Genomic DNA, 17691 nt, shown 5'->3' with positions numbered 1-17691 from the left:
GACAAAAAGAAGCAGAGTGTCATCTAATACGTCTTTGTTTATTTTGTTAGGAGCAATATTTGCGTTCTTCCTTGCAATGTCTGCCTCCAAAAAATGAAAGACACTATAAGATGGATTCTATTAATGATCACATAATAACATTGAAAATATCAAGAAATCATGCATACTCCCTAGGAGTTCAAGGTGCTCGACCACTACGCGCGGGTGGCTGCAGCTTTATTTCGTCGATAATTTTCACATCACCTTTTTAGTAATTGTTCCTTCTCTTGAATAGGCATTTGTGCATACCGGTCCCTATCCGGTTGCCTCCTCCGTTCTCTAGGATCTAGTGTTGGTGAAATATCATAGGAAGTCATGGATCCTCCAACATTGATATTCGTGATGCCACCTAAAATGAAAGGCAACCAAAATATTTTTTTGTGAATTATCAGTTGTGTGAAAATTATTCAAAACTTCATAGAATAAAATGCATAAAAACATTAAAACTCATATTTGAACACAACATAATCTGTAATGGGAAACGGGACAACAATATTATTTGGGCCATTATTAACAGTGCAATACAAATATAATTATTTCATTTTAGAGAAGTTAATTAAAAATGACAAATTCACTACACAGTGAAATGAAGCTTATTTAAAAGATTAAACATAGTAGTTAATGCCATAAGAATCTGTGCTACATAAGAAAATTACTACGCAAGTAATATTTCCTTTCAACCCATAAGAATAACAAGTGATAATCTATTCTATTTTTCTCATACTAATTCGGCACATTAATTTAGGGTACAGTCCACAGCTTATTTAAAAAGGAAATACCAGTTTTATTGCTGGGCTCGCCCATCTCGTTAATGACGCCTGCATTTTCGGTGGGCTTTAGGCCCAAAAATCTGGACTGGGCCTGGAAAGTGTATGGACCAAAGCAGCCTGTTTGGCCTACTCGAAAGCCAACTCCGCCGCACCATTGATCTGCGATCCGCTTGGATCAAAACCGGCATCGGCCGCATCCCCTGACATCCTAAAAACTTCATTTCTTCACTCACCCCTTCTCTCTTCCACCCAATGGCTACAGAGCTAGAAGCGAGACACGGCGGCGTAGAGCGCCCACCGTAGCAGAAGAAGATGGTGGCACCACTGCCCCCTTGCCGGAGCTCGCGTGCGGCTTTGGCTTGCACGCAACTCCGCCGAGTGGTCCTAGTCGGTGCTCAAATCATCGGAAGTGCGCCACTGAGGTGTCAACCACAACTCCAGCATCGACCTCGACAGATCTAGTGGTGCAACGACATCCTCGATGATGACACACAGGGAAGGGCGACACCAAGCCGTAGTGGTTGCTGATGAGGCCGCTCTCGGACAAGTCCGAGTTCTTTGTGCGCTCAAGGGTGGCCGTGGCGGCGGTGCACAAAAACAATGACGAAGTTGGCAACCATCAGGTAGGTTTGCTCCCCCTTTGTCTCTTAGGGTTAGGTTTTGCTCTCAATTTGAAGGAAATTCCTGAGAATTTTGAATCAAGGGTTTCAGGGATTTGGGTAATTTTTATGGATTCGCAAGCCATCTCCTTCTTCATCTCTAAACCGAGGTCCTGGCCCAGACTTTGGTACTGTGGCACTAATTGTGTATAGAAAACATAATCCAGATCCTAATTACACAATTAAGATGCTAATTGCAGGTGTTTTTTCTACTAACAGAGGTGATAATGGCGTGTAGAAAACATAGTCCCCTGAATTCCAGATGCAAAAACCCTAACCATGGCAAAACGGCAGTAGTAGGTTCAAGCGTTAGACTTACTTGCTTCTGGTGAGGCCGTCGATGATGATTGTTGCACGCAATCGGTGTCAGCCTGCATCCTGCTAGCGAGGTTCGTGTGACGACGCGACCATGATGGCTTTGGGAGGAGGGTTGAGGTTGTATATATCTGTGCGTTGCATGATTTGTGGGGTACAGATTGGTGGGCAGGGAAGTGTTTCCCGCGATTCTCGGGGGCAGTAGCCTAGACTGCGCGGTTTCTGTGCGAGGGAAGCACGATCGAGCAGTTGGACAAACCCGACGAAGCAATCTGACAGCACGATATAATTTTCAGCAGGATGACGATCGCAGGGGCAGATCGACGCGCGATGACGCACGAACGGATGAAGCATGAAGAAGAACTCTGTTCTTTTTAGTTGTAGAGATAGTCCCATTTTTTGGCATTTCTTGCGCTCTTATGATCGTAATAACGATGCCCCTATCGTTAGTGTGTTCTTTTACAGTTTTTCTCTTGATTGGTGTATTGTTCTTAGTTGTTCCTATTTGTTTGTTTGCATGTTTCTTCCTGTGCTCGATGATTGCTACAAGTAGATGAATGCAATTCGAGAGCTATCAAGAATAGGAGCTGAAGATTGAGAGTTGAAGAATCTGAGCAGCTATTCTATGGATTAAAGGCAAGTGTATTCTTGATCATGATTTTAGTCCTAATAACCATATGCCATGCTCACTTTATAGTCACGCTATGCTTGCATGCTTTTATAATTATGATGGGTTCCTATTAAGGATGATGCCTAGTTTCTTTGGTCATACCTTTTGCAACCGGGTTATTTAATTAATATTGATGGTATATGATGCTTAGTTGCTCAACTGGGTTGGTAAATGAACTATGGTTATACACATTGATTTACTGTATGTTCCTGAACGACATGTTAAATTACAAGACCATATGATTTAATTGGAACATGGAGCGACCCCTAGTCCATTGCCTGTGAAGCTTGGAACCTTCGTTTCCAGGATGAGCTGTATATCTCTGTTAGACTCTTTAGTTATTGTTGTATTTATTTTGTGATACTATTACTATTATTCACTCATGATGTCACTAAATGTATGAGACTTGATCCTGGTAAACATATAGTTATGCATTCGGTTTTCTTCCTAAAACCGGGTGTGACATAGGGGTGGAACTGAGATTGACGTCTCGGACCTTTCAGGTACATCAGTTTAGCGGTTCCATATAGCCGCCATGCCATTGGTACGTTCAACACTTGCCACAGCACTGCCCTAGATGACATAGTCCATAGCAGATTTCTCTACTGCAGACATGGAGATCACCAATGTGCCTCGCACATCCAAGCCCTGCACGAATGGCAGGAAGCTACTCGACTTTTACCGTCCCTATTTAGCAAAGTAGAACTACTCGAGCCTATCACACTAGTAAAAGAACTCAGGAGCCTATGGAAAAATGCATCTATGGTTCCAAAACAACTCTGAAATTAAATGTACAAGCCATAAGGATAGTACTCGAATGAGATTTGCAAAGACGGTGCTTACATTGCTGAGGGGCGGCAGATCGGCTGGTGCTGCTATCGGTTGGTCCGGCTTCAATTCAGCTGCAGGCTCCACCAGCTCGTAGACGCCATCGGCCAAAACATTCTCTATATGAGGATGCATGCCATGCAGAGTTAGTCATAGAGCAAGAATCATCCTAGAGTGCAGCACTTTCTCTCGGCAGAAGCACACAGACAACACAAGAGGCGTTTCAAGTTATTTTCTCAGGGAAGTCATCCTTTGAGTGTTGCAACAGAGATACTGTTGGCGTTTCTTAGCATCATCACTAGATTCATCCCACTGGCAATTGGCGCCAGGAGTGAAATGGAAATGAAATCAGTAACGAAACTGGAGAGACGACTATGGTATGCCTTAACTTAAATAGATATGTATCCGCAAGCGCACAGATATACCATTGTAGCATTTCACCTAGGAGTATTCCAAGGTATCGTTATTTATATTTTCCCATGGGACGGTAGGATAGCTTTGTTACTCTCATAACATAGCACTTAAGAACTACATCAGATCATCGGTCGTCGTCAATAAACTAAACAGGGGTTAATCAAGATAAAGGTATGATAATGATAGTGATAATATGGGTAATGTGACACACACACGTTAAAGCCACCTCATAAGATAAAAAGAATAAACAAATAGAACTAAGGTTAGGGGAGCAGAGCTAAACGAGTCCTTGTAGGATTTATCGGGCAGCAAAGGTCAAACAATCATATGGTTCTAAGAATTCAGCCAAAGCCTATTTGCAAAGGGGAGAATACCCAAACTCAAGTACTGTTAAAGGTCAAATATTATGTGGCTCCTACATCACATTCCAACAGGAAGGGACTTCGAAGGATGGAAAGGTTGTCACTACCCCCCACCTACCCTTTCATTCTATTATGGAACATGAACATATCAAGTGGAATTCATAATACCTTGGCACCATGCCAACATATATGAAAACTGGCTTAACTCCCCCGGGACTCTCGTCCTACAGATGAACGAGCTAAGAGCTAAGACCAAGCCAAAGGCACACCAAACCAAAGCAAAAACATATATGAACCATATGAAGATATAACTCATGAAGGCACAAATCATGATGAAATATACTAACAAAGTAGCATAAACACCATACACAAACTCTAGATAATTGATAAGATCCACACAGATAATATTCAAGAACATACCAGAAGCCAATGATGAACAAGAGCTTCAAGTTGATCTTGATCAATGATGAACTAGACAATGCTCCTCTAATCCTAGAACTACATGTTACAATGAGAGAACTGGAGAGAGGCTTCAACTAATGTGGTGTGTGCAGAATGAGGGGGGGTACCCCTGCTTATATAGCCCCTAATAGGTCGGTTCGGGGCCCTTCTGGATAAGGACGCAGCCTCCACCGACCTAAGGAACCGCCATACAACCGCCTCGCAAAGGTGGTGCGCTTGGGCCCACTGTCAGTGGCCAGCTAGCCAGGGGATCGGCCGGCCCCACTTGGCAGTGGCCTGGCCCCCTGTTGATGACCAAAATTGGCAGAGACCGGTCTGACCGGTGTGATCAGGCGGTCTGACCAGTCGAGGCGTCTGTAGCCGGTCTGGCACGACCAACCGGTCTGACCGGTGGGTCTGACCGGTTCAAGCAGAGTCTGAGTACAACTAGTGTTTTTTATAAATTTAGATCTGTAATAGGATTTCTTGCGGGGTAAGTCTTCCCCACCCTATAAATATAAAGGGCCACGGCCGATTGAGGTATCCAATCGCATCTATCAAACACATTTTATCTTTTTACTTTTTCTTTACCCTAATCTTTTCCAACCTTGACATACTGTTCTTCCTTCGTCCCCATGGTGTTAGAAGACGCCCTAGCTGGCCTGCCGAGCCTAGGGCAACACCAGGTGTGCTTGCCCAGACGGAGTCTCTCCCAGGCGAGCATTCGTTGGATCTTCGTCGGGCTCCCTGGCGAAACCGGTCTGACCGGCCACCAAACCGGTCTGACCGGATCTTGCGGAGGCGCTGCAAGGAGCTCTCTGCGAGGTGCACATGACGTGCTCGTGTGGCAGCGTGTTTTAGCGTCAACACACTTTTTGGCGACTCTACTGGGGAACGAGAATCTGGCTATCATGGCCGATTTGTCAAACCCTAGCAATATGGTGGTACATGAAGAAGTGCCCATGGTGTTCTTTGAGGATCTTCAGCAAGAAATGGATCGGGGGACCGACGTATTGATTTTATCTTACATATTGGATAAAAACAAAGGGATTATCAAAGGGCCACCATCATATCATGACGTGCTACGAGAGGTACTATCTACAAGTATTCTATCTAGTAGACAATATAATTATATCCAAGATGTGCTTGATAGATCTAAATCTATTGATACGGTAGATAGTATAGATCTAGCTTTTGTTTCTAAGCAATCGGCTACAGAAAAAAATAAATCAATACAAGAGCCGATGGAAATTAAAGCTAATTCTAAGTTAGTTGGTAATCCTTGCAAAAAGAAGCCAACTAATGTTAGTGTTGATCAAAATACAATTCGGCTATCTCAAGCTGAAGTTGTTGATCCTGAAACCTCCAGTAAGAACATAGAAACTACATCTAGTACTCTCATACTCGGGGGGCAACAAGACAAAGATAAAGGATCCAGTTGTGACAAAATCGATCTGCCTTCTTTGTCTAGAGTTTCCTAAAATAAATCAAAATCTAAGATGATTAAGCCTAAAAAAATTTGAGATTGGTGTTTGGAAAATAGTTGAAGTCAAAAGCCGTAGAAAGCATCAAAAGAAAAAGCCAAAGCCTATTCATAGAGAGCTTCCAGTTAAATCCAAAAGGCAAATGAATGCCAATGATGCTAATCGGCCTAAAAATTCCAAGCAACCAAAATCTGCTCCAAAACAGAAATTCCATGATCAAAATCGGCAATGGAATTATTCTCCTATGACAATGTTGTTTCCATCTCATAGATCATATATGCTTATGCCATGTGAACTTTATTACAGCATGCCTTATTTGTATCCGTCATGGTCTTTTAATTCATATATGCTGTTTCCTCCTAGATACTTTTGTTCATATTATATTACATATAAAGAATCAGCAATTAAAAAGTCACCACCTGCTAATAATGACCGATTTAATCATAAAAATCGGTCTGTGCAGAAAAAATACATAAGGTGACTAAACAAGTCTATCGTGTCAAAAAAGATGGGAGATTAACTAAAAATTCAGGTTTGACACAAGATAAAGAAAATCCGACTGTTGAAGAAATATCAGTTAGTTCTGTTGACCAAATTGTCCCCAATGATGATTATATTTCAAACAATATAGCTGAACAGCGATCAAGTTCGGCTGGGGGGCAAGACAAGAAAGAAAAGACCAGCGACAAGCCAATCGGTTTGACCGGTTCCCAAATCGGTTTAACTGGTACGCCGACCGGTCTGACCAGTACTCAGACCGATCTGACCTCACTACAACATGAACCCGCCTCTTACTACGCATAGCTTGTAACAGATCTCTGTAGTGTTGCAGGTTCTATCCGGTAGCAAGGCATAATCGAACGGACCCGAAATTTTTATGAAATGCGGTTCATACGGACTCGCGTCCGTCAACTGCCGTTCTCATCGTTCTTGTAGTTGCAGTCCTCTTTCTCATCCCTTCGGCTCTCCTCTATTCCCCTCACCTTCTCCACTGCTCGACACGCAATGATGTCTTTGCGGGTGACCGCAAGTTTGGAGAGACACGGTCGATTTCTATCAATACGCTGGACCCCACACCCACGTGCTGCCCACCACATCTCCCTCCATCCCCCTTTCCCCTTATCTCTTTGCACCTTTTCTCCTTCCCGGATCCAGCACACCTCCTCCAGCGTACCTTCTTTCTCCACTCCAGATCCGGCGCACCTCCGAGCGAGCGGTGTGGCGGCGGCGGCGAGCGGCGAGGCGGTGATGATCGAGGCGGTGAGCGGCGGCGGCGGGATCGCCAGGTGCCCCTTCGTCACGCTCTGCATCGCCGACTCCGGGGACACCGTGGCAGCGCTCGGGGGCGCGCCCGTCTACGTCAACTTCGTCGGCAGCAACCACATCGTGGTGGAGCCCGCGGCGGCGGGGGAGGACGACGAGATCGAGGTGGTGAGCGGGTCCCCGCCAGAGGAGATGTACGCACACTTCGCCAACAGGAGGAGCCCCGGGTCCAGGAGGAGGAGGCGGGGAAAGCACGGGAGGAGAGGAGGAGGAGGTCTGATGGAGGCCGAGCACTTCGTGAGGATTGCGGATGCGGAGCCAACATGGGCGCGGCCACTTCAGGGCCTCTGGAAGGTGCTTCCTCCTCTCTACGCAGAGCTTGCTCAATTGTCAGTAGCGGAATGTCCAGGCAGTGCTGTTCCTGTTGCAAAGTTTGATTGTTCCGGTATCACGCGTGTGGAGTGCTCGTGATGTAGCTGGTGAGAACTGTACTTTTTCTCCGGCATACAAAATTTTTTTGGATGTACTTTTTCTTCTTCCATTTGATAAATTTCTCTCTGTCAAAATTTTTCTCGTAAAATTTTTTTTATCTCACCAATTTGTTTATTAAAATTTTTTCTACCCACCAAAATTTCACTCGAAAAATTATTTGACTCATAAAAAAATGTCTGAATTTATTTTTCTCAGAAAACGACAAAAAATTTTCTAAAAACAGAAAGAAAAAAAAAACTGTCAGAAAATCGACCGTACGGGAGCCTCCCGTACGGTTGACCGTAAACTAGCATGACCCTGCTCGACACGCACCACCAGGACGGCTCCTCCGGCGAGCGGCCGTCTCCATCTCCTCCGCGTGCGCGGCCAGGATGCCTCTTATGTGTGTGCCATGATGAGGTGCTTGCAGCTCCGCATATCCATCGGTTGCAATTGCTGCAGGGAAGGCTGATATTTCCCCCCTCCCTCTCTCAGCCTCTTGCAGATCCAGATCCACACGGTCATGTTGGTGGGGTGTGCTTGCCGCAGTGGAGGCTAGTTGCGTTGGGGGTGCATCTCCGGTGATGCTGACTTGCAAGGCTGTGCGGCTCGTCCATGGTGGCGGCTGGCTAGGGTTTGGGCGTGCCCATCTCTTGCCCCACGATCTCATTGGCTACCACGGACTCGCTTCGTCTTACGCATCAGCAGGGACAACTACAGACATAACTTACAGGGTAGATTCCATTTGCCTTCATCTCCTTTCTTCTCTTATGTTTGTTGGATCGCACTGCATCCCATCTTAAAATCTGTAAACCTCTAAGTTTCTGAGCATAATGTGATTGTGATAGAACACCATGTAATTTCTTCATACTTGATTATGCTCCTACTTGAGAAATCGCTGCGGTCTAGGGTTAATTTTGCATCCTGGTAACTTAGTATAATTATGATTGCGAACAGGTATCACCCAATAGAAATTTGGATGGTCTGCTCTGGTGATTGCATCTCGTGATTATTCCTGTGTACTACCTATATTAGTATAATTATGCATCAGTGCTTCTGTACAATCTTTTATTCAGGTCCAATCCTATTATTTAGTAGTTGTGTCTTTCTCGCTGGTCATAGAAATAAGTATTTGAGAGATTAAGTCCTGCTTTCTTTCTTTTCAAAAATTATAGCTTATCCTGTCTTTTTGTTCCGAAATAAATACTTGTGGCTTCTTGCTATTACCTCTATTTAATACGTCAAAGGTTTATAATTGTGAAGTATCTTGGCAGCCTGGAGAACAGAGCTGCAGCGAGATTGGAAGTGTTTGATTGGTTAACAAAAGCTTCTAGGTGGATATACTGCAGCCTGCAGCTCTTTAGGTTCATTCAAATCTCCACGATTTGGGTTAAGAAAAGCTGTGAACCTAGTTGATTTTTGTTTTCAATTGATTATTGTTTTCTCATATTAAGTATTCTCTCGGCTATCCATGGTTCAGTTATTAGTTTTCTCTCGGCTATACTACCATGCCAATAAGAAAACCTTTTCTCTTTCATCTTCTATCCATGATTCAGTTATAAGTTTTCTCGTGGCTATACTGCCATGCCAATAAGAAAACCTCTTCTCTTCCATTTTCCTGAATATTTCTATCTGTAAGTAGTAACCACCCCCAACAAAGCAAAATGATTGCTTCCTATTTTTTCCTTCTTTCCGTACAGTGATGATGCTATCCTTTGTAGGTATTTTTGAAGCAACCTCTTTTTTGATCGCTCAAAGAAAAGCCCTTTTTAGAGGCCCGTATACTGTGAAAATAAAGTGCTCCACAATCAGATGCCAATTTGAGCACTTCTAAGCTGAAGAATGTAATACCTAGGTAAGATGATCTCAAAACTTAATTTATATGTGTTTTCTTCAGTATGAATTTGGAACTACTTATCAGCTATTCTGTTAAAGGTTGAGATCATTGTGCGCATTATATTAGATCACATGTTTCATGAGTGGATGACTGATGTATAGTTTGAAGTAGTAGTATTGTAACGACCTTCGGAAAATATAAAATGTCTCAGAATGTTTTAAACAGACCAGTTAATAGTACCATGGTTCTGCGATTTTAGATCCTTGATTTCTTCAACAATACTGTAGTTTGTCCATTTATTAATTTATTCTGCACCTGGGATGTGACTCTTACAGGAGGTATCACCTGCAGATGTTGGAAACTCCATGTGATACAGTGATAGCTGGTGGCAGTGACAATGGACAAAGGAGGTATTACCCTTGACTTCACAATTTGCATGACCTAATCCAAACTTTGTTTGTATAATTCTGTCTGAACTGCTTTCTTGATAATTTGTAAAGTATCATAAGATCTAAATTGTTCAACTGTGGGGTACTTTAGGGCATTGGAACCAAATACTTGTATACACTTACTATATTTTTTCCATACAGTGTTTGATCAAACGGACAGATCTGCTATATCTTGCTAAAGGCCATGGTTTATTTTTTATCAAGTTTCATAGAAGTTCTGAAAGAGCTGGAACACAGGCATTTCAGTCCTGCTTCAGAGATGAACAAATTGCAAGGCACATCATGCATATGTTTTGTTGTACAGTTGAGGATATGATCATGAGGAGAACGAAGGATTATTTGAGTGAATGCATTTCGGGATAAATTAGTCATATGTTCAATTTCAGTTTTTTTTATCCCTGTATGCTATCAACAACCATGTAAAGAGAATCCTTGTAACTGAAATTATTTATCTAATAAGATCATTCTCAATTTTTTTTATCACGCTTGAGTGGATTGTTCAAGTTCGGATTGTCTAGTGCTTGTGGAATATGTTGTGATATAAATATTAAAGTTCTATGTTTACTATATACTAGTCCCTTGCGCGCGCATAAATTCCTTGTAATTGATTAAATAACTAAAGTTGATGTAGAATACGGGTTAAAGAATATATAGGTACATTTGTAAAGAATATAGGTACATAAATAATTGATGTTGACTTATCTAGATATTATATTATACGATAACTAAAGATACATAAAAAGGCACTAATCTGCTTGTTAGAGATAATCCGTGCTTATTTATGGATCCTTGTGTAACACTTGACCTGAATGAGCACACTGGAGTTAAAATATTGGGTTTTTATATTATTCACTTTGCAAATTAGTACATGCTTGGTGTGGGGAAGGTGGACAAATAGTAAAATTGACCTTTGGTGTACGAAGACAAGCAGAAATAGCAGGAGGAGCAGTGAGAAATTTCATGGAAGGAGAGTGATACCTTTTTTGACTTATGAGAAACGGGCCGAAGCAGCGGCATTTTTTTCCCCTCGTAGTGGAGGGCAGAGGCGACACAGTATGAGAACATCTGACTTATGTGGAGGAGCTGGACAAGGAACAGTATGTGAACCAGAGACTCCATGGTCCAAGAGGCAGCCCCCCTTCCTTGCCTGCACCGGACCAATCATCATCGTAACGAAGGAATAGTAGAAATTGTTTGACTATTTTTGGACATACCGTAATTCCATTTTTTTCATTTTGTATTTTCAGTTCAATTCTTTATCAGCTTGGAGATATTCAATAACATTGTATCAGTAATAAGAATCCAATGGACAAGGTTGGAAACCTGCTTGCTTAGATGTTTAAGGTCTCTTTCATCATAATCAATTTATCTCCAACATAAATGATGTGTCCACTGTTTTTCTTAGTACATGGAAACCATAATTCAGACCGTAAATTTATCAGCTGTGGACATGCTACCCATAGTCCAATCCAATTGGAGGTGCATACGTGAGGCAGCCTATTTAACGTTCAGACTTTTGGACATAAGATAAATATTTAAATATCCAAATGTCATGAATATTTTGAGCACCAATCAGTTCTAAACATGCAGAACTATCAGATCATCGCAAGTAGCATCAAATTTGAACCTTGCTTAACACGGGCAACACATGATAGCAAGAACATAATTTTAGGAGGAAGCTTATCGAAGATTTCAAGTGCAAGTAAAGAATTGCTCTCTCCATCTCAAGTGACAGACAACGAAATTAGCTTGGAACCCATATCTGATTTAGTAGGCTTACCTGCTTCTAGCGTAGGACACCTTGTATCACACTAATTCACTGAAGTCTGAAAATAATAGAAACAGGTAGAAGAAAAATAAAGGCATATCTTTGTAGTCACAAAACTATTGTAATCAACTTTTTTTTTTGCACTTATTCATATTGTAATCATGAAATAGGTAATATGTTTTTTTTGAAAGGATAAACAGATCATAGTTGCATACCTGTATCAAGCAAATTTGGATATAACAACTCATATAATTTGTAAAAGGTCGAAAGATATTATATATGTCGTGGTACATAACAATGTTTTGACCCGCATAAGAGGAGAATAATAATATTACCGAGGACCTTTCTTCCAGAATCCCTCAATGCTGGGTCGCAAGGAAGACATTTGATTCCAGAAAAAGGAATTGATATAAGGTGAGTATCTAAAACACTAAATTCTGTTGCAAAGGCTCTATAGAATTCTATCTCTAAAGTCACTTGAGTTGTTGTCCTCTCGACACAAATTAGTGAGTCTAAATCAGAAGAGGAACAACTAACAAGACCAACACACAGTTAGGGGCAAGAAAGGAAGAACTCGAATGTATGAAATTGTAGACGAAATAGCAGTAGTGAGCAAATATGCTAACCCAGCTTCAACTTTGCAAACAGAGCTCCAAACATCATGTCGTCACTGGAGCATTCTATCGAGCACCTTGTAGGCAGCAATTATAGCGTGAGTTGAACTGCAAGTAGAAGCAGAAATGGATAAATTTTAGTAGGCTATGAACATGGGGATCAAGGGGGCATGGAGGAGGTCCGTCACTCCCATGGACCAGGCATGGCCGCTGTTGCCTGCTGCTTGGTCCTTAAGCACAACCATAATGAAGGGAAGGAGATGGTCGAGTGGTGGAAAAGGTCTAAATATTATGCAAACCTGAACTGTTGTTTGCTGAGTTGGATGCAGCAGCCGCCGGTGGATGAGCCTGCGGAGGAGAACCACCTCATCCGACCCGTGGGGTGGCGAGGCTGCATGCCTGGCCGCGTGACCGTGCCTATTTCCGACTTGCAGCCTACGGGCCGCCGTGGAGGCAGCTAACGTGCTGGACGCTTGAGCTGCCCGCTCAGCCGCTGCGCACCGAGCCACCGCCGGAGTTCGACGCTGCATGGCACAGGCTACCAGCTAGGAGCTAGGGAGGGGCCGGTGCGTGCGGGCGGAGAGGAGATGGGGAGCCATGACCACCTGTGGAGTTGTGCGGTGCCGCCGTCGTTGCTGTATATGCGCGCGAGGGCCGGCGCGCCGCCGCCACCACCTGCGTGCGCGGGCTTGCGCGCCGCCGCCCCTGTTGCCTAACCTGGCTCCTTGTCTTGCGGGGAGTGGAGCAGGGTGGTGGTGAGCATCAAGCGTCCGCTGGCCGCCGGCTGCTTGAGGGAGTCGAGTTGCGAGACGCCCAAGAAACCACATCTCGAGCTGCAGACACAGGTGTTGGGGGACCCGAGCGTGGCGGCGGCGGTGTAGACCTCACTTGAGGCAGTCGAACTCGAGCGACGCTGGATGCGGCGAAGGCCGCGCAGTGAGACGGTACTAGAGTCGGGTGCCGCCGAGGCCTCCGCGTCGCCGCCGCATCGGGCCGTGCCGACGGCCTTGATCTAACGCCAGTTATGGGTGAGTGACGGCGACCGAATCTCGGCCATGGAGCTGCGAGACCACTAGGATGGATCGGCGTTTGGAGATCCGCAGGAAGCAGGAAGATGAAGACGCGGTGGGGAGGAGCGGAAGGTGCGAGAGTAAAGGAGGCCGTCTCCGCAGTTTTTTCCCGTAGCAGAAGTTTCGTAGCAGCTGCTTTTCTTTGACTTCCGTGGTACTGGAACACTGGTAGAGTATGAACGCTAGAAATCATAGAAATCCTCAAGATATCACGCATCAGGAATGGTGAACATAAGCAAAATCACAGCCGTTTATACCGGATCGAAGGGCCGCAACTTTTTTAAACGACGTGGCCATACCGAGAGGCTACCTTGAGTTACCAACACATAATAAGTGTTGCCAGCATCCATTCAAAGCTTGCAACACTTGTTTGCACACCTTACCAACACATAGGTACATGTTGCCACAGATCTTTGCAACGCCACCTATTGCAACTTATACCAAATGCGTTGGTACAGACTATTGCAATGGTTATTCACGTTACTAGCAACACATATATCCATTGGTAAAGGGGTGTTCCTCTTGTAGTGCCGGTGCCTCCAACGGCTCTAGAAGTCTTCCAAGGCGAAAAATAAAATTAGGCCGAGCTTCGAGGTGCTCTTGGCCAAATATGAGAAGGAGGGAGCTGCCCAAAAGCAGAAGGGACGGCCAAACAAAGTCAAGGATACAAAGTCAATATCAATATCTAGTGAGCAATCGGATTCTCGACCATGTCAAGGTAATTGTGCTGCTATGTCATATTCAAGGTCGATTGCTCCATGATCTTAGGCGTATCCTGATTATTATACACCTTTGGATTATAATAGAATGCATATGCAATCATATTATATTCAATATCCTTCTATATATCCTAGTTGTACCTCACAAAGACCGATTAGCAATAATCTGGTCAAAAAGGATCTTGATGGCAGCAAGGAGGGTGAGAAGAGCGTGAAACAAAATTCGAAGTATTTACAACTAAGGTGGTGCTCTTCAGGCTTATCTCACACTCAAAAAAAGAGGTTACAATGTTTGCGCAATAAGGAGTCAATGGAGCAACAAGCAAAGGTCGTGCCAGTAACCACAAGAAAAGTATGGAGGCCGAAGTAAGTTGTTTCCTCATCAGCATGAAGTGAAGTAACTCATGGCCGATAGTTTTTATCGCCTTTAGTATAAAAATATGGCAGGTGTATTAGTAATCATCACCCTTCGACAATATGTTGATGATCAAAATTGGCAGAGACCGGTCTGACCGGTTGAGGCGTCTATAGCCGGTCTGGCACGACCAACCGGTCTGATCGGTCTAAGCAGAGTCCAAGTACAACTAGTGTTTTTTTTATAGATTTAGATCTGTAATAGGATTTCTTGCGGGGCAAGTCTTCCCCACCCTATAAATATATAGGGTCACGGCCGATTGATGTATCCAATCACATCTATCGAACGCATTCTATCTTTTTACTTTTTCTTTACTCTAATCTTTTCCAACCTCGATATGCTATTCTTCCTTTATCTCCATGGCGTTTGAAGATGCCCTAACTGGCCTGCCAAGCTTAGGGCAACCCAAGGTACACTTGCTCTAACGGGGTCCCTCCTGGGCGAGCGTTCATTGGATCTTTATCGGACTTCCCGGCGAAACCGGTCTGGCCGGCCACCAAACCAGTCTGGCTGGATCTTGCGGAGGCGCTGCAAGGAGCTCTCTGCAAGACGCACGTGACGTGCTCGCGTGTGGCGGCGCGTTTTAGCGTCAACACCCCCTTGCTTGTGTCGATTCTCCTCTAGGCCCACACGGTCAGGGTACATGCGTGACGTCGGTTTGAGCCCGTATCTCTCTGTTATGTGGGTCCCATCTCCATTTCCAGGATTTTCGGACGGGGTTTTCCTGTGCACTTACTGCTCTTTTTCTGTCATTTGCAGACTTGTGTTCCTGAAATGACTAAGACACAAAATACAAGTGGAACCAAATTAATCTAAACAAAATGTGCTCGTAAGGTATCAGTTTTCCTGAGTTGTTGACGGTGAATTTCTTGATATAAGGACCGTCAACAGATACAAACCCAAGGAACAACTTGCCGAGTGTTGCTAGGTGAAGGTAGATTTATTTTACACTCGGGTCAGGAGTGGTTCGAGTTCTTGACCTACAAAATGGTGGTGTTCGTTTACGAATGCAACAACCAAAATATGATATGAAGGGAAGTTCTTGGCTCCAGAACAGAGGAATGACCAAGAAGATTTGGTCGGAACCAACATGAATGGCCATGAAAGCTTACCAAGAAAAGCTTCGGGCTCGAAGAGAAACTTCTGCGCTAGAAAAGGAACTGCAGAGGGATCCACAAGGGTCGCTTGGTGGAAACAGGAGTTTAAGCTGAAGGAGGCTCTGTTCTTGTGGTGAGGGAAGCAAGAGCAGGGGAGCAATGGAGTGAGCTTGTGCGCTTGAGAAGGAAGGAGGCACTGGCTCAGTTTTATAGGAAAATACGGCAGGGGAGCAGGTGAGGCTCGGAAGACTTATTCAAGGAGTAGATAAGCAAAGGGAAATTTGTATCCAGGACACTCTGAAAGACTGGTTTTGTGTGAAGCACACCGTGAAAACTGAATTTGTCTCCAACACATCGTAAAATTGTAATTTTGTCTCCAACACACAATGCTGAGTATAATAATCAATTTTAGCTTAGAGATGGTGTAAAAAGAACATTTTGCCTCTGGGCCCACTTGTCATCTTCTTCCCCATCTCTTTCTTCCTTCTCCCGCTATTCCCTCCCTTCCGCAGACGGCACGCTCGCCACGGGACCACGCCGCGCGCGGGGCAGACGGTGGGGCACGGCGAGCCCTGTCCCTTTCCTCTCACAGCGAGCAGGACGCGGCGCCACGGGACCACTCCGGCACAGGCGAGACGACCACTACGGCGGAGCCACGGCGGGGCAGTGGGCCTCAGCCGGCGCGAGGGCGGTGCGGGTTGGGGCTGCGCGCGCTCGACCCCGCCCCCCTCCCCCCTCTTCGGCGTCCATGGAGGAGCTCGGAGGCGGCGTCCCATGGAGGAGCTGAGGTGGAGGAGCGTGCGCCACGGGTAGCCCGCGCGGACGAACACGGCGAGGATGGAGGAGTGCGCGACGACATCGCGGCGGGGCAGGTCGTCGGACCCGAGGAGGAGGCGCACGACAACAGGGAGGTCGTCGGGCCAGAGGAGGCCGGAGCCCATGGAGGAGCTGGGGCCCCGTCCCCGGCGCCCATCGAGCGCGCGCCGCGGCCGCCTGGGTCCGCCTCGTCTACGGGGGAGGTAGGAGACAGCCGGCCACCAGCCGCCGCGCTGCGCGCCGTCGCAGCTTCCGCCCCGCAATAGCCTCCACGCGGCGCCAGGGCCCGAGCTCGAGGCCCGCCATGGCCGCCGCTGCCATGGCCTCCGAGCTCGAGCAAGGGACGGAGCTCGAGGAGGAGTTGGGACACGCGACCGCCGCTCCGGATTTCGAGCAGCTGGGGAGGAGGGGCCCGGCCGGAGGAGGAGCAGATCCGGCCGCCGAGATCCGCCCGTGCGCCTGGCTATGGAAGCCCGCCGCCATGCTCCTCCGCCGTGCGCGCCCGCCGCCGTGGTCCTCCGCCGCTGTGTGCCCGCCGCCTTGCCGCGCGCGCAGCCGTCTCGCGAGCCCACTGCCCTGCCGCGCCCGCCATCGTGCCCCGCGCGCGCCACCGCCCCGGTGGTGGCCGGAGCTCAGGCAGCAGCAGCTTAGTGGGGAAGAAAAAGAGAGGACGGCAAAGGCAAAGGAGAGGGAGAGGAAGATGACAGGTGGGGCCAAGGGCAAATAAGACTGTTTACCTCTTCTCCTAGCTGAAAATGATTAGTTTATTTGCAGTGGTGTGTTGCGGACCAAAGAACTCTTTTGCAATGTGCTGCAGACAAATTTAACTTTGATGATGTGTTGCATACAAAACCCCACTTTCGCAATGTGCCACGGACAAAATTTCCCATAAGCAAATGCGTCTGACACCAGGAGACCAGATGGGACACAAGGCAACGGGTGTGCCAAAAGGGGTGTCAGGTGGCGCTACAGTGGTGTGAAAAGAAAAACCGGGGCAAGTATCCCTGTGGCAAGATATGGTACAGAGACCTCATGATGGCGGTAGACATAAAACGACAAGAAAGGCTTACGAAGGAAGGATCCAATGTCAAAGATTAGTTAATCTCGAAGAGGGTTCCAGCTTCTCAAGTGAAACAGTATATCAGCCGGAAGACATCGGATGTTGGAATCGGCTGAGACACCTGCATCGG

The 17691-nt window shown here is 45.8% G+C and overlaps 1 protein-coding gene and 2 long non-coding RNA genes across 3 annotated transcripts; 2 read left to right on the top strand and 1 right to left on the bottom strand.

The window, feature by feature from the left end:
* Positions 1-7088: 7088 nt before the first annotated feature.
* On the top strand, positions 7089-7843 carry LOC120682005 (F-box protein At3g12350-like). Its single transcript, XM_039963724.1, has one exon. The coding sequence runs from the start codon at positions 7231-7233 to the stop codon at positions 7714-7716; it is 486 nt and encodes a 161-aa protein (XP_039819658.1). The 5' UTR covers positions 7089-7230; the 3' UTR covers positions 7717-7843.
* Positions 7844-8464: 621 nt separating this feature from the next.
* On the top strand, positions 8465-10482 carry LOC120682007. Its single transcript, XR_005678170.1, has 2 exons — positions 8465-9571; positions 9889-10482. It is a non-coding gene; the product is annotated as an uncharacterized LOC120682007 (long non-coding RNA).
* A 1711-nt stretch (positions 10483-12193) lies between these two features.
* Positions 12194-13591, bottom strand: LOC120682008. The gene is made up of 2 exons (XR_005678171.1): positions 12684-13591; positions 12194-12492 (listed from the first exon to the last, which is right to left on the bottom strand). It is a non-coding gene; the product is annotated as an uncharacterized LOC120682008 (long non-coding RNA).
* Positions 13592-17691: the final 4100 nt, after the last annotated feature.

Source organism: Panicum virgatum, chromosome 7N (genome assembly GCF_016808335.1).
Source record: "Panicum virgatum strain AP13 chromosome 7N, P.virgatum_v5, whole genome shotgun sequence".
Lineage (NCBI taxonomy): Eukaryota > Viridiplantae > Streptophyta > Magnoliopsida > Poales > Poaceae > Panicum > Panicum virgatum.
The sequence above is the reverse complement of the archived record's forward strand: the minus strand, read 5'-3'. Positions and strand labels throughout refer to the sequence as shown.